We start from the raw sequence: 24809 nt of genomic DNA, 5'->3' as shown, positions 1-24809 counted from the left end.
TCCCGAGTGCTGGGATCCTGGATCCCTGATCCCGAGCGCTGGGATCCTGGATCCCCGATCCCGAGCGCTGGGATCCTGGATCCCTGATCCCGAGCGCTGGGATCCTGGATCCCCAATCCCGAGCGCTGGGATCCCTGCCCATGTTCCCAATGCCCTCTAGTGGCTCTTGCTGCTGTGCTGCAGTTCCATGGGGCATGGTCTGCAGCTCCAGTCAAACGGCAAAGATCCTGCTGGTTAGAAAGGAACAAACCTTTATTTTTGCTGGTTGCACGTTAATTCCTCTGTATTTATCTGGGTTAAATCCCAACTCTTCCCTTGGGAACAAAGTTCTTGTGAATTCAGAATCCAGATAGTAACTGGATATCTCATGGATCGTTAAATCCATAGCAATTTGCTGTGGGGGTTTATTAAAGAATGTTTTGTTCTTTCCATTAAAATGTATATTTTCTTTCTCTCTAAACAAGCAGTAACTGGACAGGGTGTGCTTGTTGGTGTCACTAGAACCAGACTTTGGTGCTTATGTATGTGCATGAATTGCTTTGAAAAAGTAATGTGTTTTAAAGCGGGAACAACACCTTTGAACTCATGCTCTCAAATAATTTTTGAGGGAAAATGATTTTCTTGTAAAGGTCAGAGTCTCCCTCCCAGCTCCTTCCCTTCTCCAGTCTCCCACCACAGCCGAGCCAGTGGTGTGGCTGGGCCGTGCCGAGGGCTGTGAGCCCCCTGCCAGAAGCCCCAGAGTGTCCTGGGCTGCACAGACGTGGTGCAGGCTTTGCTTTGGTGGTGAGGACATGGGGAGCGTGGCAGAGCTCTTCTCAGCAAAGGCACATGAGAAACTCCTTGAGGCTTTTGGGAAAATGATTAGCCACAAGAACAGCTTCATAGAAGCAGGGTTTAAATTGAAGTATTGGGCATTTTTCCTTGGGAGGACCATCCATGCTGTGAAATGCATAAAACCTGTTAAAAGTCCAGCATGGTGTGTTTGCCTCTTTGGGGATGTGGGACTGATTTCCATCCTAATCCTCCCCCTGACAAATGCTGGGCAGGGGCTTGTATGTGCAAATATACTTGTGTATGTTTGTTTCTTTGTTCTTGGGAACTCAAAGAAAGTGCCTGAGAAGGCACAGCAGGTAAGTAGACGCAGCTGGCAGTTTGGAGCGGTGTGTGTTTCCCGTGTGCTCCGTGCCGTGCTGTAGGCAGTCCCGGCCCGTGTGCTCAGTCCCTTTGCGGGGCTCGTGCAGGGCCCTGCGGTGCTCCCCATCCAGGGAAACTCCTGCTCTCCCAGCCTGGATGGGGCTGCACGGCCAAGGGGGCTGCCCTGGTGAGAGGGGTTGTGGCACCAGGCTCTCAGGGCTGCCCCACGTGCTGCAGAGGTGGGACAGCTCCCACCAGCACGAAACAGCCCATGCTGATTTTAACTGGGCCCACAGGCTGCAGTCCTGTTACCTGTGGAGAGCTGGCTGTGCCTGCTGGTTAACCTCTGAACCTGCCCAGCAGTGTTAAACTCAGTTTTTGTCTTCTTAGAGCGCCTTTTCCTTGAGCTGGATGTCCCTGCTGTCCAAAGGGCTCTTCTGGGGGAGCTGTCCCTGCCAGGATCCCCTGGAGCCCTCCCCTGCTCCCGTCCGTGCAGCCCCTGGGGTGGCTTCGGGTCTTGGAACTGCCGATGTGTGGAGCAGAGCAGGGCAGGGCCCAGGAGCCGCCTTTGGCTGCACTTGTGGGGTGAGCAGGGAACAGCCAGGGCTGCTCCAGGTGAGCAGGGAACGGCCAGGGCTGCTCCGGGTGAGCAGGGAACGGCCAGGGCTGCTCCGGGTGAGCAGGGAACAGCCAGGGGTGCTCCAGGTGAGCAGGGAACGGCCAGGGCTGCTCCAGGTGAGCAGGGAACAGCCAGGGCTGCTCAGGGTGAGCAGGGAACAGCCAGGGGTGCTCCAGGTGAGCAGGGAACGGCCAGGGCTGCTCCAGGTGAACAGGGAACAGCCAGGGCTGCTCCAGGTGAGCAGTGTGCAGGGCCTGGGGATCCTGACACCACCCTGCATTGGGAGCAGGGCACCTTTGAGCTGCTCTGGAGAATTAGGCCACTGATGGTTCCTTGGGATAGCTCTCCTCTGCTTTAAACTTCCTCTATGGGTTGCTCCCTGCTCATGCTGTTTCCCTCGGTTAGATCATGTTGCCAGCATGACTGCTGAAGGTTAAATCCCAGGTTAAGTACCTTGGGGTGTACCTCACCAGACAGGTGAGGGAAGTGTCCTTGGGGAATGGGTCTTTGGAAGGAAGAGTGTTCTTCTGGGAGGTGAGCTGGCCAGCGCTGCCCCAGCCTGTCTGTGGAAGCAAAAACTGAATACTTGGGTCAGAAATTGATGATCTTTTTAACTGATGGCAAATCAATTACTGTAAACAAATCCATGTTAAGAAATAAATACAGAAGTAATGGCTTGGCTTTCATCACTGAGCACTTAAGAAGTGCTAATGATTTGAAAAGGCACGACAGAAGAGATCTGAAGGAAAATAGCAGTATCAGATTTATTTTCAATTTTCATCTGCTTCAATTAGAATTAAATCTGAAAAATGAAGACAAATACCTGCACATAAGGAGCATGGTAATAGCTCAGTGGCTTGTCAAGGAGAGCTTGGGTCTGCACCTACTACTTGCTGCTGCTTTTGACTGGAATTTTGTTCCATGTGACTGGGCCAGAGAGGTTCTCTGTAGGAGCTGACCAGCACAGGACAGATGAACCATTCTGAGTCCAGCCCTTGTCTGCTGGGTTAAATCCTAAGAAACTGCAGAAAAGTTTCTTCTCAAAAGCCTTGATTCACAGTAAAAAGTGAAGTAAAGAGTGGTCTGTCATTTTCTTGTAAAGACAAGTATCATGGCAAAGACTGGAAATACAAAGGCAAATTCACTCCTGTATTTCCTGTTTTAGAGGGAACATGTGCCTCTGCTTTATGCTGGAATCAGCCTGAACCATGGCACAAGGAATAGAGTAACCTGTCTTCAGCAGCAGGAAAATGGACTTGGGCCATTGAAAGGAAAATCCTTAGAGAAGCAACTTAAACTGGGAAATTACTCTTCAGAGAGCAGCACCTTCCTTAAATACATCTTGATCCTTTTTCTTGCCATCCAGCAAGATTGCTGGTTAATGGAAGTTATTCTGAGATTTTTCTGTTTCCCATCAGAGTCCAGATAATACAGTTTTACAGACCACCTCCTCAGTTCACAATAATCTGACTTTTTAATAACTGGTTCAAAGAATGTATCATCTTCATTACATTCCTGCTTGGTACTGGGAGGGTTCATATTTCCCTACTACAAGCTTCTGTATCTACATGGTGGTTGCATGTGATGTCTCTGTGAATCTAAAAAGATGTTGCAGTAAATGCATGGACTTTATCAGTGAAGGAAATTATTTAGGAAACAAGACAGAGTTAAAAAGGAGATCAGTCAACTCTTGTGTTTTGTGTGATGAAAGACATTGCTAAATGCTGTTTTTGGGGTGGTTGTGTTTTTAGACAGCAGTGGAAGCATACAGAGCTCCTGTGTCTCTCCTTTCTGCAGCTCCAGGGTGGTTGATGGAGTTATGATTCTCCCTGTGCTGATGGTGATGGCGTTCCCATCTCCGAGCTGGCAAGGTGAGTGTTGTGTGGGGTCACTTTCCTCACGGGTGCTCGGTACCTCCTCCACCACTGCCCCAGGGAGGGCTCTGGGTTTGGAAAGTGACTTCTGGAGCTGCTTTACTCAGCTGTGTGCCCGTGAAGCTTTTCTGACATGCAGTGTGTTGAAGGTTTGCCTCAGAAAAAGGGGACTGGTATTTCCACTGCTATGGAAAGGCAGGAATGGTTCAATTGAAGATCTCTTGGATGTTTGATGAGATGTGCACTCCCTACTTTGCAAACAGCCTTTGGAAAACATTGAACAAAGGCTTTGTGGGAGTAAAATTTTTAAATTTTAAATTTTTCAGGCTTAAATTTTGACTTGAGTGAGGTTGTGTCTCTGTGTCTGCTGTGGCATATCTTTGTCATGCTGAAATAGCTGAATTAGAATTGTTACGGCATCTTAGCGGTTCTTCAGCACTAGCTGAAAACAATATCACATTCCTTAAACAGGTTTTATTGTCTTGTGATTTTGTTACCTCTAACTGAAGCTATTAAGAGCAGGATGATGTTTCCTCCTGGGCTCTTCCCTTTTGCAGATGATGAACGGAAGCTGAAGATGGTCCCCTACGAATGTGTGTGTGAAGGCACGTCCTGTGGGAATGGGGATCGCTGCCAAGGCCAGCGCTGCTTTGCGTCCCTGAGCATTAATGATGGAGCCAAAGTTTACCAGAAAGGCTGCTTCCAGGTCTATGAGCAACGGAAAATGACGTGCAAAACACCTCCATCCCCCAGCCAGGCCGTGGAGTGCTGCCAGGGACACCTGTGCAACATGAACATCACTGCACAGCTGCCCTCTGCCAAAGGTGAGAGCTTAACTCGCCTGCATTTGGAGAAAGAGAAGGGGGTTGGCTTTGATCTGCTGTGCTGGGAGAGAGATGGCTCCAGTGCTGGCTGAAGGAAGGGTGTGATGGGCCCAGGGTGCCCTTTGTGCCCTGGCCCCAGCTGGGGCCTGCTGGCACAGCTCTGATGCCTGGCTGGGCCAGTGAGGCGCTTGCAGCGTGTGCTTGGGGTCAGGATGGAGGTGCTGCCTGTGAGAAGTGGCTCGGTGCAGGTGTGCTCACACCTGCCTGTGGCACAGCCTCTCTATCACACTGGGTGGCTACTGAGGGAGGGGTTGCTGTCACTCTTAATGAGGTTAAAGACTTCCTCTGGGAATCTGCAAATTTATTTTTTTCTCTTTCTTTTCCCACTTTTCCCCTTCCCCTCTCTTTTCCAAGGGCAAACCTTTCAAGGAGAATCTGCAGGTTACAGCATGGAAACATTAATCATCGTTATCCTGGCTCCTGTGGTAGTGTTGATAGTTTTTTCTGCAGTAGCTGTGCTGATCATACGGAGAATACAGAAAAACCACATGGAGAGGCTCAATTCTCGGGATGCAGAGTATGGCACAATCGAGGGCCTCATTGCCTCCAACGTGGGGGACAGCACGTTGGCAGTAAGTGACCTCCCTGTGTGCAGGGTGTGAGTTTCCCTCTCTTCCTTCCCTGTGGCCACATCACTGACAGCATGTTTTGCTGCCAGGGGTGTCACTTGGCCTCAGGACTTGAGTGTGCCCTTCCTGTGCCCCCAAAACTGTAGTATGAATGAATTTTAACCAAAAGATGGGTTTGGCAAGTGTAGGTCCTTTGACCTGGAGAATTGCTCTAAACTGTTTGTGTTCCTGGAAACAATGTCAGCACATCAAAACAGAGTGTGCCTGAGTGTTGGGTGGCCTGATGTAATGGGAGAGGTGAAGAACTGTGCTGCATGTTTGGTATGCAACAGCCTGAAGGGTTGGAAAAGACGTGATGCTAGGTGAGAAAGAAAATACAGATAATTCTGGTGTTTGAAACCTGCCATGATCTCGGTAGCAGGACTGGGATGACTGGGATATCAGTGACATTTTGCTGATGGAGGAGCAGTGGGAGTTGTAAGAAATGTTCAGTGCTTACTCAAAGCGCAGTATTCAAATTATGCTCTTGCTCATGCTGTCTCTGGACAATGTAATGAGCTGAGAAGTGTTCTTTTCTGCAGGGTGCCTGTCCCTTCCCCCTCCCTGAGGCCAGAGCACAAAAGCCCCAGCAGCTGTCCCTCACTTTATCTGAGCAGGGCAAGTAAAGCTTCAGATGGAGTGGTTGTTTCTGAAGCAGTGCAGAGTTTTCTTCTCCTTGCATTGCTGAGATAAAATGTCCCCAACATTAAGAGGCTGGAAAACATTTGCTATTTTTGTGCTGTCCCACCATAACGGGCTTTCACTGTAGGGTTGAAGAAGGCCCCGTGTCTGTTAATTAATTTTTTTATTTCCTTTGTTTGTAATGCCTCTGGCTCTCTTTAATCAGCACACAAAGCTCGAGTCCATGTTACTGGTTTAAAACAGCCAGTCTTGATGTATCCACCATGGCCCAGGCATGTGTGCAACTGGTGATCCATCCTTAAACACTGACTTCTTCTGTGTTACCTGTGTAGGATCATCTCAAGCCATTTGCAGACCTTTTGTACTTCTAGTTATTTAATGTTACTTGGAAATGGTGATAAAACCTGCGAAGAGTAGATCAAAATGCTGTTTCAAAGAGCTGGGAGGAGCTGGGAGCTGAGGGCTTGGTCTGGTGGAGCAGCCAGCCCTGCTGCTCTGCCTCCCAGTGTGGCTGATGCACAAAATGTCATTGGGAGTTCCTGTGCCTAAATGTTCATCTAAGCAGAAAGTCTTCTAGATTCCTGGTTTTCTTCTCCATTGTGTTTTAAGCCACTGGTTTTGTCACATATTAGGTAAGTTTACATTTAGGATTAGTCTCTGCAGTGTAGCAAGTGCTTAAAGCCCTAAGCTGCTTAGTGGGCATGGAAGGAGCTCTGGCCTCTTCAAATCTTGTTTTTACAGTTGCTGTAGATAAGTTTGGGGCTGGTTTTTTGTTTTTGTTGCTTTTGTTTTGTCTCTGATGCAAGCATGAAGGAAAATGGACCTTCAGTTCATGTTAAAATGTAAGTTAGTCTCTGTCACTCCTAGATTATCTTTTTTTTGGGCACTGGTTAAGAGGTTGTTAGAGGAAATGAGACTTCATGGATATCTGGTTCAAGGGCAGCAATGTGGTTTTCTGGAAATAATAGTTTGATTACACTTAGGCTTTTTTATCCTATTTTCCTTTGTAAAGAAAGAGTCTGATAATAGTTGTTAATGCTTTGAACTAACACAAAACTCCTGGCTGTAAAAGTAGCTGGGCATTAGCATTTTATAAGGCTAATGGGGTTTTAACGTTCAATCAGGATCTTACTCATGTTTATTATAAGCTTCTAGCTCAAAGTCTGCTTTCTATGCACTAAAAGTATCAGAAACTGATAAAGCTTTTAAGAAACATTTGTTACAGAAGTTTTTCTGGAGTATCAATGACAAATCTTGTGTAGGTGATGCTGGTAAATCCCCTCACCTGGTTTATTTGAAAACTGGTTTTGGTTTTAAATACCTGCACCAAGCTTGAATCAGTATCAGAAACAGAAGTGAGAGGATGTAAGGTAAGTAAAAGAGGAGTGAAGCACTGAAAAAGGGTGGAATCTCATGACAGAGGGCAGCTGCTAGGCCAGGAGTGGGCTTCCAGTGCACAGACATCTATTGTCATATGTTTATTGCACTCACTAAACAAATAATGACTTACCAAACAAATGCTCCCGAGTGACCAAGTGACACCCCCAGAGCCACAGACATCCCCCCAGCTTTAATGTGACCTGTCCTTTGTGCATGCAAACAGGGAAAAAGGGGGTTTCTCATGGGTTCTGAACTTCTGCTGTTCCTTCTGAACAGGATTTGTTGGACCATTCCTGCACATCTGGAAGTGGCTCTGGACTTCCTTTCTTGGTGCAAAGAACGGTGGCTCGCCAGATCACTCTTGTGGAGTGTGTAGGTCAGTGTCTTCTGGGTGTTTATTCTTTTGTAGGGCTTAAGTGTTAATTTTAAGGATTAATTAAATTTTTCTTCAGCATATTTTCATTATTAATTGAGTAGTGTTAAGTTTGAGTTTAGGAAGTATTTGGGTCAAAGATACCTGGAGGCATTGACATTGAGCCAGGATGGTGTGCAGGCACTGAAGAGGTGAGGAAGCTATTGGGGTAAAAAGCTTGGCTTGCACACTGTGTGTCCTGATCTCCACAGGACAGGGCTTGGTTTTGGTGGGGTTGGTGGTTTTTAAAATCGTTTTGTTGTTTGTGGATGGATTTGGGTTTATGCTTTCTTTAAATCATCATTTTGTGTTTCTGCAAGGGCTGGTGGTGGAATAGAAATGTAAAGGCTGTATCCCCAGCATTACATGTCCTTCCTGTCCTCCTCACTGCAGAACTCACAGCTTTGTGTTGTGCACACTGCCCTTGCCATGTGCTGCCTAAGTCACTTCAGCTGAAAAAGCACTTTGATTGCTGGTGGCTGAATGGTGACACCTCCCAGCTGAAGCTCTGTCCTGCACTGGTGTGCAGGGCACTCGCAGGGCTTGCACTCAGAGCAAACGGGGGAAATGAGGGATGCTGGAGCACAGTGTGACTCCAGTGATGAGAGGTGCAGGCAGGGGTGATCAGACCACCTGCTGTGATATTTGTTTCTTGACAGGTGAGTTCTGCCTGCTGAAGGCTGTTTGTTAGTTGACAGCTTCTCCTGTGTTTTCTCCCCCACCAGGAAAGGGCCGTTATGGAGAAGTTTGGAGGGGTCAGTGGCAAGGAGAGAATGTTGCTGTGAAGATCTTCTCTTCTAGGGATGAAAAGTCCTGGTTCAGGGAAACTGAGCTGTACAACACTGTACTGCTGCGGCACGAGAATATTTTAGGTGAGTAGGACAAGCACATTCTGTGTCCTGGTGTGTCTGGTGTAAAGGTGAGTTACCTGGACAGGTCACCTGTGGAGCACTGCACACTCACCAGGCAGCTCACAGGCTCTAGGTTCTAGTGTTGTGATAAAGAGCTGAAGAGAAGTTTTCAGGGAGAGACTTCAGGAGGGACTGAGTCTCCAATGGGGAATGTGTCACAGCATCTGTGACTCCTTGCTCTGCAGTATTGCAGCAGGAAGCAGTTAATCAACCAGAGCAATCTGGTGGTGGCAGCTCGGCACACAGAAAACAGTGGAGGTGCCACAGACCCCTGTGGAAGGGACTGGCTCTTGCAGCTCTCATTGCAGAGCCTGCACTGAGTGGCAGGGGAAGCTCTGGTGGATCTGTGTTGGGCTATAATCTCAGTTTCCCTGCAGAAATGGAGGGAGAAAAGGTGGGGGGGAATTTATAATGAGATTTAGGGATTTGAATACTTTTCCTTATGGCTAAGTAAAGTGTAATATGAATCCAGTATTCTCTTCTGTTTAACTGTTCTGCTCAGGGAGAGAGTAAGCTCTTCTGGTGTTTAAACTTCAGCTGTAGCTGCATGATGTATCTTTTTTCCCTGTAAATAGGAAAGTAAATGAACCTTGCTCATCACTCATACCTTATGTGCTTGGTTCTGAGAACTGGGAGGGTGGTTTGCTTGTGTTGGGCCATGTCTGAGGTTTAATCAGCCCTTTGACTCCTAATAGACATGCCCTTCTGTCACTGGTGTGCCACCTCTGCAAATAAAGCAGCAGCACATTTTCTGAGTGCTGACACTGCCTCACCCAAAATCTGGCTTCAAACGGTTTTCCTTCAGCTCCTTATTCCTGCTTCCTGTCAGAGAATGTTACCTGACTCTAGCTCATCCTGCTAGATATTTGTGTGTTTCCTGAAGCAGTTCCTTTGTTACTACAAAAATAATTTGGTGGCCTCCTGAAATGTGCATTACTGAACTTCCCAAGAGAGCAAATGACTTGGCTGAAATTGCATTGCATATTTCCCTTGGTGCTCTGCCTGTGTTTAGTCTTTCCTGATAACTGTCAAATTTCTTGGCTATTTTAGAGGCTTCTTTTAGATGCAATATTAAACAATATCACAGATTATAGAAATGTCACATTCTGCACAAGTCTGACTTTAGAGAGAAAGCAGTGGGTGTTCTTTCTGACAAATGTATGTGAACTTTTCATAAATGTGATTTGTTCCTTGGACTTGGGAATAAAACTTGTTCCCAGCTAAAGCTGTGGTGGTCATATGTGCAGAGGTGAATTCCTTCCTTCCCCTGAATTTGGAGTCCAGTTTTAAGATATGACATTTTTGAAGACAGTTCTTGAGGTTCATGAGTTTTGAACAGAAAATTTTCTCTGTTTCTTTGGGGAAGATCGTTGTGGTTGGGCTACACATTTAACCCTTTCTCAGCAGCCTGCACTGGCTGCCTGTGGGCTCTAAAAATGGAAATGGTTGTTCACGGCTTGATGTTGAGGTGTTTCTGCTTTCCAGTGTGACCCTCTCAAGTGGGCAGCAGCCAATGTGCTACAGACTTGGGGTCTTTCTGTTTGACTGGGAACTTCCCCACCTCCTTTCCTTCAAAAAGAAGGAAAAATATTTTTAAAGTGTGTGGCCCTAACAAGTATTTTTTTGGTGTGACTGACAAATATATAGATGGGTTCTTGTGAATAGATGTGAGTTAGAGTTCCAGCACTTGTTGGCTTTGTTTCCATCACAGCAGTATCTGCAGTGTAGTTGTAATTAAACAAGTTGTTTACCTACATTGCAAGAAGGGCCAGCAGGACTGATTCACCTTATGTCAGAGTATCCAGAGCTGAAGGACCCACAAGGATCAAGTCCAGCTCCTGAGTGCATGTCCTGTGTGGGTCGAACCCACAGCCTTGGCACTGTCAGCACCCTGCTCTGACTGAGCTGCTCTCCTGGAGTCTTGGAGGAGCTCCGTCAGTTCACGTTCTTGTTTCTCCTCCTTCCTCTCCCTCTAGGTTTTATTGCATCTGACATGACTTCCAGGAACTCCAGCACGCAGCTGTGGCTGATCACGCACTACCACGAGATGGGCTCTCTGTACGACTACCTGCAGCTGACCACGCTGGACACGGTGAGCTGCCTGCGCATCGTGCTGTCCATCGCCAGCGGCCTGGCGCACCTGCACATCGAGATCTTCGGCACGCAGGGCAAGCCGGCCATCTCCCACCGCGACCTCAAGAGCAAGAACATCCTCGTCAAGAAGAACGGGCAGTGCTGCATCGCCGACCTGGGTGAGTGCAGCCCCGCTCCTGCGGGGAGTGAGGGGGGTGCTGCGGCCACAGGAGTGTGGGGGAGCCCTGGGCTGGGGTGTCTGTGAGGCTGGAATGACCCTGGGAGAGATCCCGGAGTGATCCTGGGAGAGATCCCGAGTGATCCTGGGTGAGATCCCGAGTGATCCTGGGTGAGATCCCGAGTGATCCTGGGTGAGATCCCGAGTGATCCTGTCTGAGATCTGGAGCGATCCTGTCAGATCTGGAGCGATCCTGGGCAAGATCCCAGAGTGACCCCTTTGGGCAGTGTGTCTGTCCGTCTGTCCCAGAGTGACCCCTTTGGTCGGTCAGTCTGTCCGTCTGTCCCAGAGTGACCCCTTTGGTCGGTCAGTCTGTCTGTCTGTCAGTCTGTCCCAGAGTGACCCCTTTGGTCGGTCAGTCTGTCTGTCTGTCAGTCTGTCCCAGAGTGACCCCTTTGGTCAGTCAGTCTGTCTGTCTGTCAGTCTGTCCCAGAGTGACCCCTTTGGTCGGTCAGTCTGTCTGTCTGTCTGTCTGTCCCAGAGTGACCCCTTTGGTCGGTCAGTCTGTCTGTCTGTCCCAGAGTGACCCCTTTGGTCGGTCAGTCTGTCTGTCTGTCAGTCTGTCCCAGAGTGACCCCTTTGGTCGGTCTGTCTGTCTGTCTGTCCGTCTGTCCCAGAGTGACCCCTTTGGTCGGTCAGTCTGTCTGTCTGTCAGTCTGTCCCAGAGTGACCCCTTTGGTCGGTCAGTCTGTCTGTCTGTCCCAGAGTGACCCCTTTGGTCGGTCAGTCTGTCTGTCTGTCAGTCTGTCCCAGCGCCCGGAGCGCCTCGCGCTGTCGCTGCTGTTCCCCGCAGTGGCCCCCAGGTGGCGCTGCAGCCCAGGGTCGGTTTTGGGGCCTTTTCCCGTTTTTCCCGTTTTTCCTGGGATTTGACTCCAGTTCGGGATCCCGGAGGGTGCCGTGGGTAGTCTCAGCTCCTGAGCAGTGTGCTGTCCCACCGGCAGTGTGAGCCCTGTGCTCGCTGGCCCAGAGCTGGGTTCCCTGCTTTGGAACACGGGTGCTGAGGAGCAGTCACAGCAGCGTGGCTTCTTCACACCTTGGAGGGATGTCTGACAGGAACTGGCTTTCCTTTTCTCTGCAGACAAGGGAGAAAATAGTGTGAGAACAGGATTGGGGAACCATTGCCTAGGCAAAAGGTGTATCAGGAGATGGGAATTCTAAAAATAAGAATTCTACTGCATAGTTTCTGTTGCTTGTGCCTGAAGGACTTGAGATACAGACAGGGAAAACGTGAGAGCCACGTACTTGGGCCTCTGGAAATTTGCTGTGGGAATGGTAACAAATGGAGCAGTAAGTTGAAAATACAAAGTGTCAGAGACTGGCTTTTAAATAAATTTGTAGTTGACTCTGAGGAGGGGCAGCACATCCTGGCACGGCACTGGTACAGTGAAATCTATGACACTATTTATCTAGAGGTTTCATATGCTTGAGAGATTTTTCCAAGAGAGCACAGCAGCAGACACTTCCTGATTAGTTTTTATGATGGTTAAATAGCTATTTTTTGGTATGTGATCACCTCAGCCATGTCTGTCACATTTTTTACATGTTCCTTCTCTGTAAGGGAAGTTCACCAAAGAATTTGTTGCTTCTGGCATGCATTCATGCCCTTTCTTCTGTGAGGCTGTGTCTTGTTTTCACCCTCTGGTGTGTTCCTCTCTGGATCTGAGCTGGGAGCTGCTCTGGCTCATGGCACCCCAGGATCAGGAGCTGCAGCACCAGCAGAAGCTGGCTCAGGTGTGCTCCTGTGTGACAAAGTGCAGGAGTGGATGTCATTCCTGCTCAGTCTGTCAGCTGGGGAAAGGTCCTGCCTTTGTCCTTGTGAAGCAGAGCACATACCTGGTGCTGGTCTGAGCTGAGCAGCTCTGGGGGACAGCACGGGGGCTGTGGCAAAGCTGCAGTGTGCTAACAGGGCCTTCTCAAACCAGAAATTCCTTCTTCAGAACTGGAATCTTAGAGCAGGAGCTGCTCTGCCACGCTCTGGGTGCCCCTCAGTTACCTGTGCTTTGAGAGGAGCCCCTGGGGTGGAGCAGGATGTGCTTCCCTGTTCCCAGAGTGCTGGGATGCCTCTGAGATGGGAGCCAGGTTACAGCACTGCCCCGACCCCACGGCCCCTCCTCGGTCTGTGCGTGCTGACTTGCCTCCCTCAGCTCTCAGCCTTTGACCTGTTGGCCTCTGGAATCTGCTTTGCTCAGTTTGGATGAAGAAAACATTTTTATCAAAGTGTTCTTCGAGGTCTTGATGTTTCCAGAGCTGGCCAGGAAATGTGGTTTCTAACCTTTGTTTGCTGTTGCAAACTTTTCTTAAGGAAAAATTATAAACCATACTTACTGTATAATATAATCTAATATGCATTTAAAATAGTACATAAAGGTGTATGTGTTTGTGTGTCAATATTTGACAAAAGTACTTGGATCTGGAAGGAGACTTCTTACCAGTCTGGGTTGTGAGATGGTACACAAGGTGTCCCTAGGAAGGGCGAGGACAAACATTTTAACAGTGCTTGTTGTGATGGGCCAAGGGGAGGTGGTTTGAAACTGAAAGAGGGTAAATTTACATTAAATATCAGAAGTGTTTTACAGTGAGGGAGGTGAGGCCCTGTCCCAGGTGCCCAGAGCAGCTGTGGCTGCCCCTGGATCCCTGGCAGTGCCCAAGGCCAGGCTGGGCACTGGGGCTGGAGCAGCCTGGGACAGTGGGAGGTGTCCCTGCCATGGCAGGGGGGCACTGGGTGAGCTTTAAGGTCCCTTCCAACCCAAAGTATTCTATCTTATGATCTTTCTAGAGGTGCCAGAAGCATATTTTTATCAGCTTGAAATATCTTGAAGTGTATTTGAATTATAGAAAAGTATTTTCCAAATTTTTGTTATGTAAACAGAAACAGACTGTTCTTTGGAAAGAAAAGCAAATCAATGATCTGGTGATAAGTTAGTTTTTGTGGGACTCAGGTAAAAAGCCTTTTAAGGTTCACCTAAAATAAACTCCTGTTAAATGCAAGTAGTATATGTCATTTTTAGAAGATTTGTTGAGGAAATTAGGGAGAGTTTGCATCACCCTCTCTGTCGCTTGGCTCTGCCATGCACCCACTGCTGCTCAATTTGCAGTGCTCTCTGTTTACCGTGGCCAAATGAGGGCTCTGTGTGTTTCCAAATTTACAGTAATTTAGTCCCTCACATAATGTTCTTTGCTTAAATGTTTAGTAATTAGTAGAAACCAGGTAGAGTGGTTTTGTCTGACTCATCTTAGATCTGCTTGAGGATGTTTATTTTTCAAGCTGCTGCAAATACGGTGTTTTTTGTTTTCCAGCTTTATTTTTTTAACTTGTGTGTATCCTTTGTGCAGTGTTTTTCTTCTCCCTTCCCCACTGTTCGGGTTTATCCACCTACCCAAAAGGCCTATAAATAAATCTGAATGCCATGTAAAATTGTTTTCTTCTGAGCAGCAGCTGTTTGGCCTCTGTGTATCCGTGCCCAGAGTGCTGGGGACATCCAGTGGCTGCAAAACACTTTGTGACAATGTTTTGCAAGAGCGCAATAAAATGCTTGATGATAACCCCTTAGGAGATACTGGGCCTGTCTGTGGCCCCAGGGCTGGTTTTGCTGGCCAGTTTGGAGCTGACCCCGTTGGTCTTTGGGCAGTCGGGCCCTTGCTCCTTCTCTTTCAGAAAGCATCTGACAGGGCCGCTGCTCCCAGGCCCTTCACACGTGTGCTGCAGCAGTTGAAGGGGATTTAACAGTGGCTTCTTCTTTCTGTCCTTCAGGCCTTGCAGTTATGCATTCCCAAAGCACAAACCAGCTGGACGTGGGGAACAATCCCCGTGTGGGCACCAAGCGCTACATGGCTCCAGAGGTGCTGGACGAAACGATCCAGGCAGACTGCTTTGACTCCTACAAGCGTGTGGACATCTGGGCCTTTGGGCTGGTCCTGTGGGAAGTGGCCAGGCGCATGGTGAGCAATGGTGAGTGCCTGGGGCTCCTTCCCTTGGCTCTAGGAGGGCTGAGGAAGCGGTGGTTCTTGGCAAAGCACCTGCCAGCAAAGTGCACAGGGACGTGCTGGGCCTCCACAGTGGTTTGATTCCTGAAACATTGAGGAAGCTGTTGGTGTGTTGGGTACAGTGGCTGAATCCTGTTGCCATTTCTGTTAAGGCAGAGAAGAGAGTCCCCTGCTCGTTCTAAGTCCTGGTGAGACCCATTTCATACCAAATAGCTAAGTTAAAATTTTAGATCACAAAATCTCTATCCTTCTTCCTTGTGTCATTGAACCATAGGGAGTATTTGTAGGTGTCTGTCTCTCATGACAAACCCTAAAGCACAGAAAGAGACTGTATAGGAAGTGCAGAAGGTATCAGAATTCAGGATTGCATTTGCTTTACTGAGTTGGAATGTAGCACTGACCTGTGCACAGGTTCAGTTCTGGTACTGGACACAGGTACTGCTGCTGCAGCTTGCAAAGGCTTCACCTGAGCTGCTCTTGATTGAGCAAGAATGGATGGTGCTGGCAGCTTCAGCAGGTTGGTGTGGAGCTCACGGGGCTGCAGACCTGCCTGCTTATAGGTGCATGCTCTGGGAATTTGATTGTGACTGAGCTCAGTGCCCCCATGGGAACACTTAGGTGATGCAGATCTGTCTGTGCACTGGTCACGTCAGGACAGTGAAGTTTCAGGTGCTGGTGATACTAATGGCACAGAACCAGTTGCTCTGTACTCCTGGATGTTGCTGTAAGTGATTCCATGCCCTTGCACTGGCTGGGATGGAGTAAACATCTTCCCTGGCCTCTGTGTGTTGAGCTGTGTGGGAATCATTGCTGGTCAGGTGGTCACTCTGATAACCCTGTTTGCTTTGGCACTGGGAGTGAGCCTGCAGGAGCAAGGGTGTGGTGGTGTCTTGGGGGGCCAGGGGCACTCATCAGCTCCCTGTGCTCTCCTGAGCTCGTGGACAGCCTTCCAGTGCCTTGTGCTTTAGTGCTTCAGCTCACAGAGACCTGGAAGTTGTTCTACCACGACTACTACGTCTGGTAGTTCTTAATTTTTATTTACTTATTATAATTTAATTTTTTTATTTTTTAATCTCACCCAGTGATATCCTCCAGGTGACACGGTGGTTCTTGGTGTTTTCTTTTTTACTATGAGGAGGAAAATGTGATAGGAAACTCCTTTGGCACAAACAAGCACTTGTGTGTTGTCTGTGTGCTGCAGTAGGAGCCAGCCAGCATTTTCTCGGTACTTCAGGGTGTGATTTCAGTCCCCAGAGCTGTGTTTGCCTCTCTTCAAACAGAGCAGTGCTGGTTCCCTGGGGAGTGTCCCCTGCTCTTGGAACGTGCTCCCTTGGTTCATTGCCTGGTGCCCTCACAGCTCGGATCCTTGGAATTGTTGTGGCTGTTCCCAGGGCTGTGGTGGTGTTCAGTGACAGTAACAGCTGAAGCTCAAAGCTGTTCCCACCCCGAGGAGCCCTGGTGTGTGATCAGCGCTCCTGGGCGAGGCTGGAGCTGCTGCTGTGCTTTGTGTCAGGCTCAGGACACATTGTGCATGCACAGGACAAGCTGGGCTTAAACTCAGCTGAGGGCCATGGACATGCTCCCAGGGCTGGAGCCTCTCTGGAGCCACGCTGGGAGCACTGGGAATGTTCCCCTGGAGAAGGGAAGGATCCAGGGAGAGCTCAGAGCCTTCTAGTGCCTAAAGGGGCTCCAGGAGAGCTGGAGAGGGACTGGGGACAAGGGATGGAGGGACAGGAGCCAGGGAATGGCTCCCAGTGCCAGAGGGCAGGGATGGATGGGATATTGGGAAGAAGTGCTTCCCTGTGAGCATGGGCAGGCCCTGGCAGAGGGTGCCCAGAGCAGCTGTGGCTGCCCCTGGGTCTCTGGCAGTGTCCCTGGCCAGGCTGGATGGGGCTTGGAGCAGCCTGGGACAGTGGAAGGTGTCCCTGCCCATGGCACGGTGGAACTGGATGGGCTCTGAGGTCCCTTCCCTGTCCGGCCATTCCAGGAGTCTGCAGTAACAAGGAGTGAAGACACCACTGCAGTACCTGTAAATTGGAGCTGATTGGAGAGCAGAAAGCCAGCAGAGCAGCAGGGTGTGCTGCAGGTGCCACAGGTCACCTCTGAGCCGTGCAGGAGGCGCAGGCTGTGTGCTGCTCAAGGACCCGGTGTCCTGGGCAGCGTGGCACGGCTCAGAGCTGTGGGACAGAGGTGAGCGGCTCCCTGGCAGCTCTGAGGGGCTGGACAGCAGCTCAGAGCACTCCACAGGCTCTACTGGACTAAAGGCCAGACCCTTTCCTTTGTCTTCTGCTGCAGCCAGTTCTGTGCCCTGTGCTTGGGACAGAGCACATGACAGCAGAGAGCTAGAGCCAGGCGCTCTCTGCAGTGACAAAGTTCATCTGAAATGTCCTCGTGGCCCCGGGACTGTGCTCAGAGCTGTGTGCCACAGCTGGGTTTGGCTGCTGGCCTCGTGTGGAGCCCTGGCTTTACCTGCAGGGCAGGCGTGGCAGCAAGGGCACACAGGGGGCTGTGTTGGTGAGGTCTCACAGTAACCTGGGCTCTGGGGTGAGCAGGAGAAGGGAGAGGACAGGCATTCAGCAGGAGAAGGGAGAGGACAGACATTCAGCAGGAGAAGGGAGAGGACAGACATTCAGCAGTGGTGTTTGGTAAGTGCAGTTGGGAGTTGCTCTGAGCAGGAGGGAGGGTGCTTTACGCAGCACACATCATTTGTCTGTGCCCATGTCAGAATAACAAACTGCAGGCTGCCTGCTGCTTCTGATGGGAGCTTGCTTGGGTAGCCAGCCCTCCACATTACCCCACTGCTCTCCAAGGCACTTGGAATTTCCTGAGGACTGTTTCTCTTTTTGACTAATCATTGCAGACAGGGTTTACAGATTTTTGCAGAGTATGCACAGGAGTATCTATGGTACTTTGATCTTCATCTCCAATAGAACAGGAAAACTAAAATTTAACTGCTGTGGGAAAGATTGAGAACCTCTTTTCAGCTTTGGGGTAGCCAGGGCAGCAGAGGTTCTCCTGGATTTCATGTCTGGCTGTGGGACAGCAGATGTGAGTCAGTTGGTCCCAGCTGATGCCATTTGATGTTCCTGCCGGGCACAGGGGGCCTCATTAGCTCCGTTTTTTCCACACTGCTGACCCAGATGCCTGTCTTTGAACAGCAGTTTGTAGTTTGCTTCCTGAGGAAGTTGGGCTCCCTGCAGATGGTTTGTGAGCCTGGTGCAGTGAGGAGGCAGAGAGCTGCACGTGTGTCCTGGGGAGCACAGAGGGCTCCAGCCTGGCAGCCTTCTGTGAGCGGGTGACAGGCTGGGGCAGCACACACACACACAAACTCTGGTTTCAGTGCCAAACCCTAGGACATGGCCAGCTTGTTGCTTTCAAGACCAGGCTGGATGAGGCTTTGGAGCAACCTGGGATAGTGGAAGGTGTCTCTGCCCATGGCAGGGGTGGAATGAGATGGGCTGTAAGGTCCCTCACAACCCAACCCAGTAGGGTTGAGTTCTGAAGGATTTTTTTGTCTCTTACGTGGGTTATGTGTTCTCTGTGTCCCTGAAGTGCTGCTCACTCTCTCAGTCACTGAGTGATGTCTGCTTGTGTCTCACCAGGTATCGTGGAGGACTACAAACCACCCTTTTATGACTTGGTTCCGAACGACCCCAGTTTTGAAGACATGAGGAAAGTGGTCTGTGTGGATCAGCAGAGGCCCAACATTCCCAACAGATGGTTCTCAGACCCGGTCAGTGTGGTGCTGCTCTTGCTTTGACACACTCACAGAAGCTTTTTCAGTTGTCGCTTGCTGGGGGGATGATCTCGATGTGCCTCACCTGTGCAGGGCCTGGGCTGGCCTGGCCTGGCAGCAGTCTGACCCCTGCCAGGTCTGAGCTAGACACAGAGCAGCCTTTTGGGAACATGACTTAGCAAAGTCTTACAGCTGCTTTTCCTGCTGGCTGTTCTCCCTCCAGGGGGAAGTGATGGGAGAGAAGCCAGTCCAGGGCTTCTGTGGCTTACGAGCACACACAGCAGCATGCTGGGCTCTCCTGCCTACAAGACAGGGGCTCTTGTTCTTTTTGAAAGAGTGATGCTCAAGTTTATTTTTCTTCATCAGTATCAGTCTGGTCTCTCCAGGCTGCCTGGCTGTTTTGTCCTTACCCCTGGAGCTGTGGAAGTCAGTTTGAAAGCTGCAGGGCTGGGCAGGGCAGAGGGCTCATCTCTGAGGTTTGAGAATGGAGCTGTGCCCTGTGCTGGGAGCCCAGCCAGTTAAATATTGCTGGGCATGATGAAATCACAGGCAGAACTTCTGTACCTTCTCAGCTGCCTTCATGGGTCTGCAGGAGTTGGTTTCATTGAAGAGAAATTCTGTGTAGTGCTTGCTTAATTAGAAAAAAACCCCTGCACTCTATTGTTTAAAGTCAGACCAGCTGGTGACTCCAGTCAGCCCAGTTGTGCTCTTGGTTTAATCCAGCCATCAGAATTCAGGAGCTTTTCAAACATGAAAGCTCTGTATTTGATAAGTAGACAGAATCTCTGAAAATGGATCATTCAGTAGGCAATAAAACCTCTGTGTGTGAGTGCTTGGCCCCAGCCTGGGCTTCCTTGGCTTGTTATTTGTGGCTGACCCCCGTGTTGTGTGGTTTCTGTTCTCTCCCAGACGTTGACATCCCTTGCCAAGCTGATGAAGGAGTGCTGGTACCAGAACCCCTCGGCCAGACTGACAGCCCTGCGCATCAAAAAGACTTTGACCAAAATTGACAATTCCTTAGACAAACTGAAAGCTGACTGTTGACCCTCTCCTGGTGGTGCTGTCCCGGCAGGAAGGCACTTGGCTGGCCTGGAGGGCTCTGGCCAGGCAGTCCCCAGCCCTGGTCCCCACGGGCTGCCCGGAGTTCTGGGGGGCGCTGGGGACCCCGGGCTGCCCGGACCCCACCTGGGCGAGCGCTGAGGACTCGGCTGGATGTGCTGCGGCTGAGCTGGGGGCCTGAAGGAAGACAGAGAAATCCTAAGACAAGATCAGGGCATTAAACAATGGCTTTGAACAGCTTCTTTTTTGGTTTTTTTTCCCCCTTTTCTTTTTTTTTTTTTTTTTTAAAAAAAAGTTTGTTTTTAAATTTTTATTTTAATTCTCCTAATCACTCCCAGGGTGAACACATGGAAGTGGTAAATTTTAATCAGCAATATTGCCTGTGCTTCTCTTCTTTATTGCACTAGGAATTCTTTGCATTCCTTACTTGCACTGTCACTGTTAATTTTAACGACATGACTTGCCAAAAATATGATTGGCTGTATCCTGCATTGATCTATGCCTGAGAATAGGAAAAGAATTCGGTAAACTGAAAATGTAACTGTCAGACTTTAGCTGCATTTTACATGTGTACTGATGTTTACAATAATGCTGAACATTAGGAATTTCTTGTTTATCCAAAACTTGCAAATTATTTATTACTAGTGCACTTGCCAGTTTTTTAAACTGTAAAATAAGTGCATAAAGTTAAAGCTTATTTTTATGTGGCCTCTTTCATGATTTCTTACACAGACGTTTTTGTAACACAATATAACCTGAAACATGAATTGTTTTCTGTATTATCATATTACAACTCGATAGTCACATTTTAAGTGCTTCACATTTGTAGGTGTGTGGTCTGTACCATATTTTCAGTTGGAATATGGAACGTATATATAGCCATTTCCCACAGGACCTTGCATCTGGCATCTCACTGATCTGGGAAAGGAAAGCAACGGAGGAGTTAATTAGAATATTAGGTCATGAATGCTGTGGGGAAAATGCATTTTATTTCTTCTAAGCTATATAATATGCATTTAAACTCTGCCAGAAAAATAACTATTTTGTTTTAATCTACTTTTTCTATTTAGTAGTTATTTGTATAAATTAAATAGAATGTTTTCAAGTCAAACGTGGGAGTGTTTTAGTTGTATTCTGCCTGTCAGTGATGCTGTGCCCCCCTGGGCTGCTGCTCGTGCCCCTCCCAGGTGCTGAGGCTCCAAAGGGAGGTGCTGGGCTCTCCTTGGGCATGACTCCAGCCCACGGGGTGAGCTCTGTGGGCACCAAAGGGTGTCCTGTGCCTCTGTGAGCCCTTCCTTACACCACCTGCAGGAGCCCAGGAGCAGCAGTGCCCTCTCATCCTTGGGAAAGAGCTCTTTATTCATAGGCTTGGGCTCCCCCAGGCAATCCAAGGCTCTGGGCAGTGATCAGCCCCTCCACGCTTCCTCTCTGGGGTAAAACACCTCTCTGAGCTTCCCTTCAGGACTTCAGAATCTACCAGGTTCTGCTCTGCTGCCTCTCTGTAACTTTTCCTTCCCAGCCCTGTCCTCTCCAGCCCAGTGCAGTGCCTCGTTCCACGGGAGCCAGGTGTGGGGCTGAGAGCTGGGGTGGAGCTCTGCAGGGCAGCCTGAGCTGGCACCAGCTTACATGGGATGGGAAAAAACAGGGAAAGCAGATTCAATGAGTTTTTCTCTTGGTTTGTAACAGGAATTCAAATGCCTGAAGGTGTTTTGGTTTGCTTGATTTGGGTGTGTGTGTGAGCTGTGGATTTGGGTTGGACTGGAGCTGCTGGGAGGGGAAGGTCACTGGTGACAAGTGCAGCTGCCAGGTGAGGAGCTGCACTGCTGGGAGCTGATGGTGGCACTGCCTGAAGCTCTGCAGTCCCCTGTGCCTGCTGTGGCACCTGGATTTCAACCAGCAGGATTTCAGCCAAGTGGGAAGTGAGGCAGGCTCTTGTGGAGGTGTTTGGGGTGAGGCTGGCAGGGATGTCTGGACAGGCTGGGGTGGCAGGAGGTGGCACTACAGACAGGGGACAGAGGCAGAGGTGGCAGTGCAGGGTGAGTGTGGAGTGTATGGTCAGGTTTTTGGTTGGAGTTTTCACCTCTCCAGTGTTTTCTGGTGCAGGGCTTGGAGGAGAGAGACATCCTGATGTGCTGAGGGATAGTGACAGCTCTGGCCATGCTGGTGGGAGCTGAGCTGCGTCCCTCAAATGCTGCCACACTGAGTCACAGCATCTCCCTGGGCATTAGGAAGATGATCCTGTTCAATGGCTGCTCAGCTCTTTCACTGTAGCATCCTTTGCAGAGGGCTGTGTTCTAACAGCACTGACTGCAGCCTGGGAACAGCTCTGGGTACCCCACAGGGCTCCCTTTGTGTGTTTCACTGGGTGCTGGCTGCCAGCTGTGCTGGGGCTGCTTGGGATGCTGCAGGATGTGATGGAACACCACAGTCCGCTCTCCATCCCCTGGCAGGGACATGTGCAGGGCCAGAGGGGCCCCCTGAGCCTCCTGTTCTCCAGGCTGAGCCCCTTCCCAGCTCCCCCAGGAATTCTCCAGCCTCTTCTCCAGCTCCATTCCCTTCTCTGAACACACAGGAGATAACTGACTAAAGGATAAAACCACAAGCCAGAGGAACACCCCAGTAATGCTCTTTATCCTGTGTTAGGTAAAGAAGATTATCCAGGAAATCCACTGGCAGGGTAACAGAGTCTGTCAGTGCTGGGAGTCCTGGGCACTCCTGGGTGTGCTGGGCGAGGTCATGGTCACTGCTGCTGCTCCAAGGACTGCCTTCTGCACAGCAAAGCAGACAGGGTTCATTTTAAACATATTTCACTTTCACCCCCGGCTCCTGAAGCACTGGTGCAGGCATTGGCTGAACTGTGAAGTGTTGGCTAGTGTGTGCTGGAATTGGGTCACTGTGGGCAAATGTGAATCAAAGTGAAGAGGAAAGTGATCACTGGGAGTTATTTCTTAGCAAGTTCTTATCCCTTGGCTCGGGAGATGTCATTCAGCACTGTGCTGTCCTGATGTGCAATGACTGCTGAGAGCAGTCCAGGTCTGTGCTGCCCAAAGCTACCTGGAATAGCTGGGGTCCCTCTTGGGAGCTGGAGCGGAGAAGGGAGAACTCAGTGACAGCCAGGGAGGTATTGCCTGTTCTCTGTGTGATTTAACCTCGTTTCCACGTGTCTGGAACAGAGTCACAGAGAACATTTGTTGCTGCTTTTCCCACAGGTGTCAGGGCTTGGGCAGGGGGGGAGGTTCCAAGTGAAGGGAACACCCCAGTCTCCCAGGCCATTTTTCCACCGTGTTCATTAATCAGTGTTCCTCTAGTACCTCCACAAAAACCTAATCTTCTAAAGAGATTTGGAATTCTTATGTATAATCTGCTGCAGTAAGGGTGTTGCTGTGTGCATTACTGTTCCCTCTGGAGCTGAATTATTCATGTGTCTGGCGGGTTTGCGCTGCAGCAGCCGGGACAGAGCTGCAGAGTGAGTGGTGCCGTGCTGGGGATCAGAGCCTGCTGAGGGGAGTGTGGAAAAACAGCTCCAGTGAGCAGCACTGCCTGTGGGATTCAGCTGTCCTGGTGCTGGGGGGGACAATCCCAGTTACAGGATGGAACCAGAGGTTCCAGTGTCAGATTTTGAGGGGTACAGGAAATTCAGATTTTTGTTTGCACTTCTCTGTTGCCTAGAGAGGCTGTGGCTGCCCCTGGATCCCTGGAAGTGTCCAAGGCCAGGTTGGACACTGGGGCTGGGAGCATCCTGGGATGGTGGAGGTGTCCCATGGCAGGAGTGGGATGGGCCCAAGCCATCCTGTGATTCCATGTTTCTGTGAGCAGAAGGTTTGTTTGTTAATGGTCAGGAATATGTGGCACTCCAAGGGGAGGGACAGCTGCTGGGAGCAGCCTGAGGCCGGGCACTCCAGTTAGTGTTGCTGTAGGGAATTCACTGAAGGCTTCCTCCCCCTCAGTTGGAGCTTCCCTTGTGGGCCTTCTGGGCTGGAATTACCAAGCAAAAAATCTATATGAAGCCTTCCAGAATTATATTTACCTGGATTAAACTGTTTTTATGGGGACAGTTCTCTGTGAGGTAAAACATCTGCTGTGCAAAATGCTCAGCCTTGGCGCAGTGGTTGGCACTGGAGAAGGGAAGCAAAGACATTCCAGGTGCTGTTCCATTTATGGAGAGAGACTGTCAAACTCAGAACACATTTTAAAGATAAGGTTTGTGTGGGAAAAGGAAGTGTTTTATCCAATGTCGAGCTCCTGAGGTGCTGGGACAGGTGTTGTCACCTGGGAATAGCACCTTGGCTTTATCTCCCGGTTGGAAGGAAAAATGCCAGCGCTGTTCAGGGCCTGACCCACGAGCTGTGCCAGGACAGAGGCAGAGCCTGCCAGGGAGGGCTGAGAGCTGCTGGACACAGCTCCTGTCCAGCCAGCCCCTCCTGGGGACAGAGGCTGCAGGAACAGAGCCTGGGAGCTGCTCCACAGCTGCAGCTTCTCACTGGGCATGGCCTTGTCCTGCAGCCCCTGGATGCTGTGCTGGAGCTGTGGGAGGGACCTTCCCGGGATCTGGAGCACCCTGCTCCGTACCAGCCCCTCTCTCGGGGCTCTGGGGCCATGGTGATGGTGGCCTGTGGGACACCAGAGTGGCTCAGACCCGGGAGGTGTCAGTTGTTGGGTTGTTTTTTTTAAAAGAAGCACAGCCCAGTGTCCCCCTTGGCAGCACAGTGGCTGTCCTGTGTCACCCTGTGTGACATCCAGAACTGTGTCAGACCCCTGTCACCCTGTGTGACATCCAGCACTGTGTCAGACCCCTGTGTCAGACCCCTGTCACCCTGTGTGACATCCAGCACTGTGTCAGAACCCAGAGCACAGCCCTGGCGCTCCCGTCCCTTCCTCAGGGCTCTGCACTCCCGGGTCTGAACCTCTGGGGTGGATTTATCTGACATCAGTAATTAGTAATTTGTCTCTAATTGCAGCCCCCACCCAGACACTGATCACTTTCTCCAGTGCAGTGACTGTCCACTTCTACTGTCACAAAACTACCCTGAACTACTAAAATGACAGCATTCGGATACTGGCATCAGTGTCAGCAAGTCCAGGTCTTGGTTGCTGTCAATTGCCTCTCAAAAAAATGAAAAGCTGATACAGTGTTCAGCTTCAACACCTGGATTTTTCTTCTCCCCATGGGTATCGTGGAGAGATTTTTAAAACCAGATTTTTTGGGTGTTTTTTGTTGGTTTTCATGGCATGGAAAAGGCCATGCATTCCTTCCT

At 49.9% G+C, this 24809-nt stretch overlaps 1 protein-coding gene across 7 annotated transcripts in view; it reads left to right on the top strand.

Annotated features, from left to right (window-relative positions):
* Positions 1 to 20665, top strand: part of ACVR1 (activin A receptor type 1) — a 46344-nt gene extending 25679 nt beyond the window's left edge. For 4 of the 7 annotated variants that reach the window (XM_086896442.1, XM_086896436.1, XM_086896440.1 and 1 more), the window contains 9 exons: positions 3551 to 3624; positions 4185 to 4451; positions 4866 to 5083; positions 7418 to 7517; positions 8279 to 8425; positions 10441 to 10716; positions 14527 to 14724; positions 18362 to 18492; positions 19405 to 20665. In XM_086896442.1, the coding sequence (XP_086752568.1) occupies positions 3573 to 3624; positions 4185 to 4451; positions 4866 to 5083; positions 7418 to 7517; positions 8279 to 8425; positions 10441 to 10716; positions 14527 to 14724; positions 18362 to 18492; positions 19405 to 19539 (1524 nt within the window). In that variant the 5' untranslated portion in view covers positions 3551 to 3572 and the 3' untranslated portion in view covers positions 19540 to 20665. Of the gene's footprint in view, positions 1 to 3504; positions 3625 to 4184; positions 4452 to 4865; positions 5084 to 7417; positions 7518 to 8278; positions 8426 to 10440; positions 10717 to 14526; positions 14725 to 18361; positions 18493 to 19404 lie in introns of all 7 variants that reach the window. The other 3 variants (XM_086896441.1, XM_086896439.1, XM_023931457.2) reach the window with 1 other exon arrangement.
* Positions 20666 to 24809: the final 4144 nt, after the last annotated feature.

This window comes from Cyanistes caeruleus, chromosome 7 (genome assembly GCF_971803275.1).
Source record: "Cyanistes caeruleus chromosome 7, bCyaCae1.hap1.1, whole genome shotgun sequence".
Taxonomy (NCBI): domain Eukaryota; kingdom Metazoa; phylum Chordata; class Aves; order Passeriformes; family Paridae; genus Cyanistes; species Cyanistes caeruleus.
This window is presented reverse-complemented; position numbering and strand designations above follow the sequence as displayed.